This window comes from Hydra viridissima, unplaced genomic scaffold, assembly GCF_058129835.1.
Source record: "Hydra viridissima isolate aposymbiotic clone 2 unplaced genomic scaffold, HvirCarnegie_v1 scaffold_12, whole genome shotgun sequence".
Classification (NCBI taxonomy): domain Eukaryota; kingdom Metazoa; phylum Cnidaria; class Hydrozoa; order Anthoathecata; family Hydridae; genus Hydra; species Hydra viridissima.
Genome location: NW_028324311.1, coordinates 5730182 through 5742713, shown reverse-complemented (window position 1 = coordinate 5742713; position 12532 = coordinate 5730182). Strand labels below are relative to the sequence as shown.

General features: G+C 29.8%; 1 protein-coding gene across 2 annotated transcripts; it reads right to left on the bottom strand.

The window, feature by feature from the left end:
- Window positions 1-818: 818 nt before the first annotated feature.
- LOC145193875 (vam6/Vps39-like protein) lies at window positions 819-12407 on the bottom strand. Of its 2 annotated transcripts, none has more exons than XM_090067808.1 (5): window positions 12322-12407; window positions 5504-5840; window positions 3076-3395; window positions 2892-2947; window positions 819-2644 (listed from the first exon to the last, which is right to left on the bottom strand). In XM_090067808.1, exons 2-5 carry the CDS (start codon window positions 5800-5802, stop codon window positions 1283-1285), a joined length of 2037 nt encoding a protein of 678 aa, XP_089923934.1. In that variant the 5' UTR covers window positions 5803-5840; window positions 12322-12407; the 3' UTR covers window positions 819-1282. The 2 variants fall into 2 exon arrangements, with proteins under 2 accessions (XP_089923934.1, XP_079927533.2); XM_080071407.2 differs by lacking the exon at window positions 12322-12407 and adding an exon at window positions 9090-10365.
- Window positions 12408-12532: the final 125 nt, after the last annotated feature.

The window sequence follows — 12532 nt, the reverse complement described above, 5'->3', positions numbered from 1 at the left end:
TTAAAATCTTATGTTTTGGAAAATTTATTAAAAATTAGTTAAAAAAAAAAGTAGCTTAATTTTGAATCATTTTTTCTTTTTCCGTAGTTGTGAATTTCGATAGAAAGTTGTTAAAATAGGCATAAATGTAAAGTTGAAGACCAAAGAAGTTCTATTTGAATAGACTTGGGAAAAATGAACGTAAAATTGTTCTTAATATTTGCTTTTACTTATAATTATACAAAAGTTTCTTTTGTAAATCTCTCTGTGGGAAAAACTAATGATCCGAAAAAACAACTACAACTGGTTTCCTTTTGTCAAGTTCAAGATATGGCGTTACGTACCTAGTTTGTTTACCAACTATCAAATACACAGTATATGCTTACACTTTGTGTACGACTATTAATGACCGTAATTTATAAAAAGTAATTATATTTAAAAGTGGTACACAGACTACCTTATGGTAGCATACACATAATTTTTTAATATTCAAAAATTGAATTGCTCACTGAAAAAACTAAATTGCCATGCTTTTAAAATCGGTTAGCTTAAACTAAAAAAATATTCTACTTGACCAGTGTTTCCCTTGTTGGGAGAACAGTCAACACTAGTCTAGTTCAATATTGCTTTACGATGGATGTAACGGAAAAAGCGTAGCGAAATTGTGACTTCTCTATTATAGCAACTAAAGTGAAGATTTCTACTTTTGTTGTGTATAAGTTGATATTTGTTTAAAAATTTACTGTAGAAGAGTTTCTTTCTTCACTCTTGTTCACTATTTATTTTACCTTAGTTTTGCTAAACCTCTAATAAATAAAGTAAATAACAAATGACACAACTTCGCATAAAATTCATTTTCTATAATTCAGCGTTTACTTACATACAATTTAAACTGGGACATACTCTCCGTTTATTGAATTAAAAAAAAAAGGGGAAGATAAGATTGTAAAAAACAAAACAAAATAATAAAGCTGCGCAGTTTAATTTTACTTATGACTATAAAAAAATCTATATAAAAATAATTTTCATGAAGAAATATAAATGTTTCAGTTGGAAAATCCATTGAACTTTTCTATTTACATTTTATATATCGGTATTATATATCAATTTCTTCTAGAACGTGATTCTTTAAATTATCACCAGTAACAAGAATATGAAGAATTTCATGACCAATTCAATTGTACAAAGTTAAAAATTTTTTTTTTTACCGCCTGTAGCTTTAAACAGGATTTGAACAGCAATATGCTAAGTCAGTTTTTAAAGTCTATCCCACATGCAAACTCGCCCATTGTAAAGTAACAAACTAATTATCAATTAATTCTGTCGGACAAACTTTGTTGTCCTTGAAACAATAATAATGTACTATCACACCGTTTGGGTATCGCGCAAACGCACTCGTTCCAATCCTTTTGTGACACATGCGACAACCGCGTTCTTCAGTGATTTCACACTTTGTACTCTGGTAATAAATTTTTTGTTCGTATATTTGCAAGTGATCAGCGTATAAAAGACTTTTACGCACGGATGCCGAGCGTTTATTTTGCATTTTATCTTTTAATACGGTTGTTAAGAACGTAGAAATGTCTTTAAGTTGAGTGTGAGGAGGTAGCATATCTAAGGCTTCAGTGATTTCAATTCTTTTAGCGTATTTGCATAGAAGATCAAGAGCTGCTTGAAGATTCGGATCCAACTTTACATCGTTGAATAACGAATTAGATACTCCGAGAGTCGGTAAAAGTTCTGGTTTCAAGTATATTTTTACTAAATACAAAAACACATTTCGATCAGATTCTGTACAACTTTCTGCATTGTATATCCTATGGCAATATTGTTCAGCCATTTGATGATCTTTTAAAATATATATATAGATAGCAAGAGCTTCTTCGTGCCGCTTTTCTCTGCCGTATAATAGAGCACGCTCCTCATAAAGAGCATCTTGAGGAAAAAAGCGAAGAAGCTTCATCGGCTGATACTGAGTAGAATGCTCCAAGAGAAATAACAGTTTTGTGCGAAGTTCGCCTAATGTGCCTGACTCTTTGCCTGCAGGTTTTCGTTGCTCACTGCTTCGCAATGAAAGAAGATAATCTCGCAATAAGGGCATGATGGAATCTTTATAACAATTTACCAGACGGTTATGAAAATCTGCTTTGGTTTCTTTCCAATCAAATATGATGTGTTCTAAATACTTAATAACCATCTCCGGCGCATACGATTCCAAATGAGCTAATACACGATCACGCGGAAGTTGTTCGATTTCCTGCGTATCATTTGTGAATATTGCCAAAGCTTCTTCAGGATACTTCTTTAAAACCCATTTAGAGTAATTAAATATATGATTAATGTTAGAAACACCGAGCTTTTGTAAATAAGCTATCGTTTTATATGGGCCTTTTAAAGGACTTGAACTAATGTCTGACTGTTTCAAAAGAAGATCCAAAGCTTTAACGTGTTCTTTTTTACTTTGATAAAGAAGCACAAGCTCATTGAACTTCTTTTTACTGACGAGCGCGCGCTCACATTCCTCAACATGACAATTGTTACTGAGACGTAAAAGAGGCGCTATCAGACTGTCATTCACTTGAAGGTAGCATTTAAGTAGGGAAGTGTCTATTAGAGAAAGGAGATGCTGCTTTTTTGCGTCGGAGAAAGGTTGGTTTGAGTTAGTCTAAAATGCAAAAAAAAAACAAAAAAAACAATAAACGTTAGTGTCACCTTGATTGAAAAAAATTCTTTGTCTATTTTTAACATAATACGGTTTATAAAAAGATACACCAAAAAGATTAAAAGAGAAATTTCCTATAAGCATGCATGTTTTAAAAGTCTCAAAAAGAAGATTGGAATTTTTCAAGATAATTGTGAAAAAAAAAAAGGGGAAGAACAAACAAAATTTCAAAACATTTTACTTTTACTACCTGTTTTGAATTGCGTTGCCTTATTTCAGCTAAATAATCAATCAGCACACGAAAACCTTAAAAAAGGAAAAATATGTAAATTCAATTTAGTTTAAAAATCAATATAGAAAACAGTTTTAGTCGAAATTTTTAAGCAAAGGACTCATTCCACTTTAAATTTCATGATTTAAAAAAATATTGCCACCTTTTTCTAAATCTCCTTCACTAAGATTTGGCAGAGGCGATGGGTACAATATTTTCTTTTGATAATCTTCAGGTAACATATCAGGAAAAAGTCCAATCACAAATGATGGGTCTTCATCAATATCAATAAATAATTTAATTGCTTCTTCAAAACGTCTTTGACAAAAATACGAAAAACCTAACAGCTTTTTAATTTGTCTAACTTTGTTCTTCTTTGCATCACTAACTTCATTAATTAGTTCAGTTAGTGTGAGAGCCATTTCATACTCTTTTTCTTCAATCAACTGCTCTATTTGCTTATTTATATCAACTGGACAAAGCCTAAACAAAAGATAACTTGAAAATTGCTCCCCAGTATAACAAAAAGACAATCTTTTTTGCTCCTCAATTTCCTAATTTAGCCAAAAAGGAATATATATTTTTACCCTCTCTAAGTTCTATTTTATTATTATTATCAATTTCTTCTTCATTCATTTATAATAAAAATAATAGCAAAAATAACCACAATGAAATTCACCATTTAGCAAAAATGTAGTTGCAAAGATTGCTAAATCATTCCTTGACATAGTAAACAAGTATTTTCCATCAACATTAATTTTGCAATCAAAAATTAAACAATGTTCATTTACCTAACTTTGCCTAATTAAAAATACTCTATATACAGCTATGTATAAAAGTTAATTGAGATGCTTATGTCATTCTTTTTTTTTCTGTTTTTCTGTTGTTTTTTTTTTGTTTTGGTTTTTTTTTGCAACTAAAAAAAAATCTGGAAAATGAATTTAATTAATTCTTTTTTATTTTTAAAAGAAAAATCAATTAGCTTTGCAATTAATATTTCTAAGATAAAATAGTTTAAAAAAGTAATTACAAAAAATCATTTAATTATATTATTAAAAAATGAGTTGATAAAAGTTTAATAGAGTTAAGATTTAGAATAGAAAAACTAAAAAGAAAAAAAAATACAAATTTAATATTTATAGCATTCTTTTTTTGCTTGATAGCTAAGAAGAACTTGTTTCTGCATTGATTTGACCAATTTCATGGATATTTCACATGACATCTTTAACTAATATTCATTTAAAAGTTGCTTCAAATGTTCAGTTGATTAATTTTGATGGTTTACCAATTGAGTATTGATCCATGACCAAATATTTTCAATTGGGTTGAAATCTAGTGATCTAGGACACAAAAACAACAAAGTAATCTTCATTGTGTTGAACCAGTGTATCATACTATGTGCTGTGTGTGCTGGGTCCCTGTCTTGCTTGAAGATGCATTGCTTGCTTCTGCTATACAATTTGTTGATGGAATCAAACGTGATTCTAGTGTATTTTTATAGGTATATTAGTTAATCCAACTGTTATACACCTCACATCTTTACCTACAAGAGCTTGATATGTTATACACCTCAGGCCCTTGTGGGTAAAACATTGCTATATGCCTACTGAGTCTCGACTGCCTTTTTTATCTTGCTTGTAAATAGAAGTTGCAATACTTCTTTGTTGCAAATCATTTTATGTAGATTCTTCCTTTGTGGTTTATAACCTGAAAGTTTGACTCAGCACTCCAAATCACTTTTGTCCAATCTTCTACTGCCCTATACAAATCTTTTTTGCATCATTTTTGATGTCTTTTACTTCAATCCATAATTAACAGGATAGGCTTTCTTAATGCAATGTAAGACCCAATACCTTTTTTTGCTAACATTCTTCTCCAAAGTTTGCCTATCTCAAAATTGCTGTTTCTTTGATTTGACCAGTCCAATAATTTGCCATTTGATGCTCTCTGACACAGGTTTTCAAACCATTTGTATATTTGTATGTGAATTGAAATTTAAAATATTGCAAGTTAAAATTTGATGACTTTCATCAAATAAAATACTGCTTTATAATGCTAAAATATTTTTAGTTAAGCATTCAGTAATTTTATTAATCAAATCAACTAAGTAAAATTAGTTATCAAGTTTCAAAAATGTATAGTTAATAAACTTAATAAAACTTTTATGACATTGGTATACAGTATTATTTTTAGTATACAGTATTATTTTTAGTATACAGCATTATTTTTAGTATACAGTATTATATTTATATATACAGTAATATTTTTAGTAGTTAGTGTAGTGTACAACTAAATTATATGAACTTAAAGTTGAATGTATGATGTTATAATAAAGCAAGTTAAGCTAAAAGTCCTGTGGAATATCATTAACATTCTGAAGAAAAGAGCTCTTATAGCAGGAAAAAAAATTGCTCAAATAAAACATTTATAAGTATGTAACAGCTATGAGAAAAATGTTATCAAGTTTTAGATATATTTATTACTTACTTTTTATCTATTTCTTAAATATGAAACAAAAGTGGTTTCAAGATCTGTTAATCTTAAACTATCAAAAAAAAAAAGAAAATTCCAAAAAAGTTTGAATGATATACCTCCATATATGTGACACAGATGTAACATAACAGTAGGAACCAAAAGCAATATTTGTTGCACCAGGTGCTTCTATTCTCTGTACAATATGACGTGGATTACGACAACAAATTTCAATGTATTTAGGAAGTACAGCAATTAAGTAAGGATGTAGAAACTGAAGTGCTTGTGGGACATCAGACCATGTGACAGCATGCTTTTGGGTGTATTCACCCTGATTACTAACATGAAGAAAAACAGTTACTTCATCTCTACATAGTGCTAACTCACCAGTTGGCATGTTTGCAATCACTGGCTCCATCTTTTTAACTCCAGTATCAAAAAGATTTATTACATCGCCTAAGTAAAAAAAATCAAACACTAATACATACTTGATAATTTTATCCATATGTCAATTTTAGTAAAATGAACTTTTACAGTAAGTGCTTATCTTGCTAAGGTTTGGCTTGTTTTGTAAAAAGCCAGCAAGTTAAAGCTAATTAATCATTATAGTAATTACATTATATGGCAAATCTCTTCAATTTTGGAAAAGAGTTTTCAGAGGGAATAACTTTCATGGGATTCAGCTAAAAACAGAAATAAGCTAAAAACAGTAACAAGGGTAGGAAATGCAAGTCAGTTGAGAACTTTTAGTTTACTGTACTAAAATACTGTCACCCTATTCACATTTGGAATGTGTTGAACAGAAGCCATTTAGAAAAATCAAGTTACTTTTATACTTTAGTAAAATTTACCAGGTTTAATTGTTTTGTTTTCCTTTGTAGTTTATTTTAATTAACCTGGGTGATTTTAAATTGCATAGCAAAAAAATATTTCACTGTTTCCTATTTCTTTATGTCTAAATCAAATAGAAAACGGTCACTGTTTCACAAAAACTATGCTTCAAAAGTCAGTACAAGACATCTTGAAACTTATCTGTTTTCTAGAATGTTTGCAATTCACATACAGTCCTGAGTAAACTCTCAGAATGTTCTAGAACTGTGAGAACTCTCCAGAAGCATTTAGAATGTTACAGAATTTTCTAGAACTGTTAAGACACTTTTAGAACTTTCTTATACTTCCTAAAACTGTCCTGCAGGATCCAAGAGCAATAGCACTTTTCAACAGATTCATTTTTAACTGAAGCCTAAACATAATTGGGTATAAGTGACTTTGCAGAGAACTACAGTTCAAAATGAGGTCCAGAGTTTTCACTGCAATAACCTTGATTGCATATTACATTCAGTTGTACAATAATATAGTAACAACTATATTATTATAGTAACAATTATTTTATAGTAACAATTAATTGACTCACAGGTCATTTTGTATTATCTCTGATGACATTAAACATGTTGATACGGCCATGAAGTACAACTGCGTATCTATCAAAACTAAAACACTACAGATAAGAAAGTTGGGTATTTTTCAGATGGTGCTGACCAATGCAAAAAAAAAAAAAAAAACTTATGCATGTATCAAAATGATTTTATTATGAAAGCACAATGGAATTTTTTTTTAACCAGCCTTAGAGATTTTGTATTTCTCATGTGTATTGAAGGCACATTAAAAAGCCAGAACAGAGGAAGTCTACAGAGACCATTAGATATGCAGATATTAAAGCCTTCACAAACATTTGAATTTTTTTAAAGATATTTTTATGTTGTATAAAAAGAAAGAACGAAAGGAGTTAGGAATACTTTAGCAAACATTTATGAACATATATAATATAAGCAGTTATGACAAGTCGATGTTTATGTTTTGACAAGTTGTTTACAACCCCAAGAATCCAAACTTTTTATCATTTTACACCACTACATGTATTCTAGCAATGACAGGTAGTGGTGTAAAATGATGCAGATTAAATAAGGATGACTTGGTATCTAAGCTCAATAAGAGATTGATAAATTGAGACAAAAGTACAAGACTTTGATTTAACAATTTGTTGTTTGGACAAATTGCAAAATAATATTTTAATATTTTTGTGTTTCAAGTAAAAAATTTTTGAATTTGAGCTAAAGTTATTTAAAAAAGTTTTTTTTTTTTAAAATAATTGCCTCAACAAAGCAATGCCAAAAATATGATTAGCCAATAATGTATTTTGCAAATAACCTAACTTTAAATTTTACAACTATTAAAAAACAGATTCCGATTGCCTTTTGCAATGTCTGATCAATATTATTGTTGCTGGAGAAAAAAGGGCAATCAAATTGGCTCTCCCAAGAATTGGAACAGGAATGAACTCACCACACAAGCAATTACTTTGGATGTTTGCCTATTCACCTGAATTTCCATCTGATAATGATGTGTACGTAAATAGAAACAGTATAGCATTGTTGTTCAGTGTTTGGCCTGGTGATAGTTAATTGTGTGTTTGAAATTATGTGTTGAAAATTGTAACTTCTAAAATTGTAAAAATGTAATTCTGCGTTGAAAATTGTAGTTTCAGTCATTTTTCATATACCCACTTTTACCAGGCTAAAATTTAGACACTTTGGGGGACATCTTAAATACCTCCAAACGAGCTGTAACTTTTTGTGGTTGCATAAATAACTAGAAGAAAACTATTTAATAGGTGGGAGTAAGAAAATTAGGAAGATGATTTCTTTTGGAACACCTAAATAGGAAGGTGTTGATATAACCAGTGGACCTGAAAAAAGGGCTGGTGAAACAATGTCACAGTTCTAGACAAGGAGTTGGCAGCATTCAAATACCTCTAGAGGTTTTAGAGGCAAAGGACCACAAATATTGAGTAAAATTTGCCAAGAAGCTTGAGCAGAGAAAGCAGCTTTGAACAATTCCATCGAAGTGACTTATGGCTTTGAGCAATCACAAGTCTGAAAACTATGAGCAACTGGTTTAGATGCACATAAAAAATTATACTCAAATGGGATGCAGAATGTCTTTTTAAGTCTATATCTTTGATGCTTACCTGAGAAATTTCAAGAACATGGGGGGTTACTCAGAGGAGCAAGATAGCAATTTTGTCAAGATATTCTAAACATCAGACCAAGGAAATTATAATGAAAACAAAGTTTGGGGCTTATTTGAGAGTAAAGAAATTTGCAGTATAATTAACAATAGAGAAAATCTACATTTCTGAATCCTTCTGAGTGGTTTTGACTTTCTTTAGATAATGCCAGTACTATTATTTTTTTTACTGAATGAATGTAAAATAAAAAATTTGTCAATTTTATCTCTATAAGATATATAATTTGTCTATTTTATCTCTGTATCTATAAAATCATACAACTCTTTAAAATCATACTATAAAATCATACTGTGATCATACAAGCTTTTCAGAACAATTGTTGATTTTCAAAAATTTTTTTGATACAAGCGCTTGAAATATAATATATAGAAGCCAAAAATTCATGTAAAGAATTATGTTTCATAAAAACATTGACTTTGTATACATCCATGAATACATCCATTACATACATCCATTAACTTTGCATACATCCGTGCATGCATAAGTGAATCAATGTATGTATGTATGTATGTATGTATGTATGTATGTATGTATGTATGTATGTATGTATGTATGTATGTATGTATGTATGCATGTATGTATGCATTTATGTATGTATGTAGTTTTAAGGATCTTACCTGTATCAGCTCTCATTAATATATACTCTTTCCTCATCCCAACACAGATAAAATTCCCTATCCAAGCAATTTGTTTTGGAGTTTCTGGCAAATTTAATTCTGGATGAAGTTCAGAAAAAAACAGCTCATTTTTATTCCAGTAAAATGTCTGAATCTTTCGTGTTGTAACAATACATAACCGTAACAGCATGGTGCCATTATCAACAGCATATAGTTTAACACCTTTACTTTTTGGAAACTGAAATTTTAAAGAATATGAAGTTGAGTCATGAACACTAATGGTTTCTTCAGATAAGCTTAAAATTATACCAATGTTCTCATAAATATTAAGCTGCTTTATAGCTTTCTTTCCAAAGGTTTTGTTAGATCGAGTAAAATGAACATGAAATTTTTTTCCAGGTGAAGGTTTTTCTTCAATAGTATAAAGTAAGAGGTGACCTTCTTTAGTACCAACTAAAAGTTTTTGCTCTGATGTTGCAACAGACTGAATAGCAAGTGGAAGTCTTTCAACAATAATTTGACATTCAAATGCATCATGCATGTTCTTGTCAAGTTTCAATCTTTATTAAGTTTATAAATAAGAAATATATGCTACAACTTAAGTCCCTACTCTTACAACACATATGACATTTATATATTTTACAACAAGTACATAGATTTAAAAGTAAAAGTATATAAATACATAAGTTTAAAAATAAATTGCACAAAAACATTAAAAAACTTGCAACATACATAAATATACCTATTAGATAAAAAAAAAAAACAACAACAACAACTTATATATATCCAAATGATAATATAGTAACAAATTTATGTTATTATTACTGTAAAAGATTACTCATAAATCTTTAACACAATAAATTATTATGGTGATGCAAACAGTAATTCTTAAAGTTTCAATTTCAATTATATTTAGTTTAGTCTTTAAACATGTAAATCTATTGGAGCTAAAAGAATTTCAGCATTTGTCACATATTATGCTTGCAACAATAGATTCAAAAACCATTAACATAGAAGCTAGCAACTTTAAAAACTGGATGAAACCACATCTGTATTAAAGTGTTTATAGCAGGAATGTAATTATTCTTCAAAATTAACAGAAAAACTTGCTCAAAGATGTTGTTAGGATCTCAAGTTATCAATTTAACATCTTAACTATATCTTCAAATTTAAGTGCAAGTATTGAAGGATCAAAGATGACTTTTAGTTTACCGATATGCCAATAGCTAAGCATAAGTATATTATCAGGCAGAAGAGGTCCAAACGAAGTCATTCTGAACCTAAACGGACCAATCGTTTTTTTTATATCATTGCCAACTTAACTACCCGAAACGCCAATACGAGGGATTTGATAGGCTTGTTGTTTTTAATTGCTTCACCTTTTTCAAGGTTTAATGGTTTCATATCTAATGTGGGATACTATGGCAAAAACAAGGCTCCCGGATGCGTGGTCCGCTGCAGCGCTTTTTTTTCTGAGTGTTGCAAGCATGGGGCACGCAGGAAAAAAATGGGAAGGAAAAAGTTTAAGTTGGAAGAAAAAACAAACTGTCATAGGATTATATATAATATACTATATATATAATATACTATATATATAATATACTATATATAGGCAGTATACTCATAGAAGTCATACGGTGGCATTAGAGTTTCCAGGTTAATATTATCATTAAAGTTAAAGTCGCAGGAAAAAATTTTCTTTCCTGGAAATTTTTTTTCCAGGAAAAAAAGTTGAAATGGGAAAAGGGGTAAAAAAAAAAGTTTAATGTGCAGACGCCATTTTTTCCTAGTGAAAGTAGTTAACTTTTTGTTATCTTAGCAGTGTCACTGTTGGGCCCCTCCCTATCAGGGCCAATCTAACCACAGAGCTTAATAAGCTTCGTAGTGCCAGCCTTTTGGTGAGACCCGAGGCAATATTCTTAACATTTTTTGTAGGTTGTACATAAATGTCGTGAAAATCTCTGAAAAATAATATAGAACAGATATTTTACTTAATATTTAAATTAATAATTCTTAAAAAGATTAAAAACTGAATAAAAGTAAAAATCTTGCCATAGCAAAATAATCAACGTCGCCCCAGTTGATGGTAACGTTTTTTAGCCGAGCAAGAGTAGTGTTAAGTTTTACGATTAATAAAAGAAAATACACACGTGCGAAAAAGTGTAAACTTGTTTACGATACTATTACGTTAAAATAAAATCAGTTTGTGTGCATTTTCACACTAAAAACTCTAACATACTAAAAGGTTTTAAGGAAATTTGTCAATAAAGAACTGAATTCGAGCATATCATATTTTGGTTTATAGTTTCAAATCAGTATCAAAATAAATAGTTACACAAAAGATTTTCACAAAAAATGACGTTATCAAAAGAACACTAGATTCAAATTGCTGTCAGGGCCAGATTATCCAATGGGCACATTAAATGGACACATTAGGCACTGTGTCTAGTGCCAACGAACAATTAGGGGCCTAGGAAAAAGTGAAACAAACTTTTTGTAATCATTTTTTTTTTGTTGAGTGATTAAAAATACAGAAATTGCAAAAAAAGTAAAATCAAAATTCAAAATCAATTTTTTTTTGTAATTAGAAACTGCTTTAGTTGATCAAGTAACAGTAGACTAACTTAGTGGTAAGTCTGGAAGAGATTGCCAATTGGGAGAGATTCCCACTCTTATGTAAAGCATTGTAGTTAATCTTATGCATAAAATAATAGTACTAGCATAAAATAATAGTATTAGCTTAAATGCACATTATGTAACCAAAATCATTCTTTATATTTTGCATTATAGCGTTAGACAGCTAATAATAGTGCAATTTTTGTAAATCCACACAAGTTTGCATTTTTTTTTAAAGCAAGTTAATGAAATAAATATTGAGGTTCAGAGTAATAGTAATACGTAATTAAAATATAACGCGTTAATCATCTGAAAAAGGAATTCAAGAAAATATATTGCTACTGTTGTTGTTTTTAAAACAACACTGGTAGTAATATATTTTCAATAAGTATTTTGTATCAATCCGTTTTTTTGTCATGAAAGCGAAGAGCAAATAGTAAACCACATATACGTTATGGAAAAAAAAAAGGTTTTCCAATTATACGAAAAGATTTGCGTTTTTTAGCTTATAATTTTATTAAGCCTCTAAAATGGCAGGTTATGATTGGTTGGAAGGAATTTTGAACAAACATGAAAAACTTTTCATACAAAAAAAAAAAGAAGGCTTATCACTCACTCGATATCAAGGGATGAGTAGAGAAGAAGTAGTAACTTAGGATGCCTATGCTTCCTATAGTGTGTACATCAGGTGATACCTAACAACTGCAATTTCTTTTTTTTTTTTGTTGCTCTAGTTTAGCAGTAATAAGTAGGGCTAAACTAAAACAACCTTTTATATTTATGCTTACCTCTACGTTATATATTTATATAAGCTATAAATTGCTTAC

Excerpts from the sequence above, each read along its gene's own strand:
- LOC145193875 (XM_080071407.2), bottom strand. The coding sequence starts at position 9,630 with ATGCATGATGCATTTGAATGTCAAATTATTGTTGAAAGACTTCCACTT. Across the intron at positions 3,396-5,503 it reads TCTGTGTCACATATATGGAG|GCTTTGTCCAGTTGATATAA; the intron begins GTATATCATTCA and ends TCTTTTGTTTAG. Across the intron at positions 2,645-2,891 it reads GGCAACGCAATTCAAAACAG|ACTAACTCAAACCAACCTTT; the intron begins GTAGTAAAAGTA and ends TTTGCATTTTAG.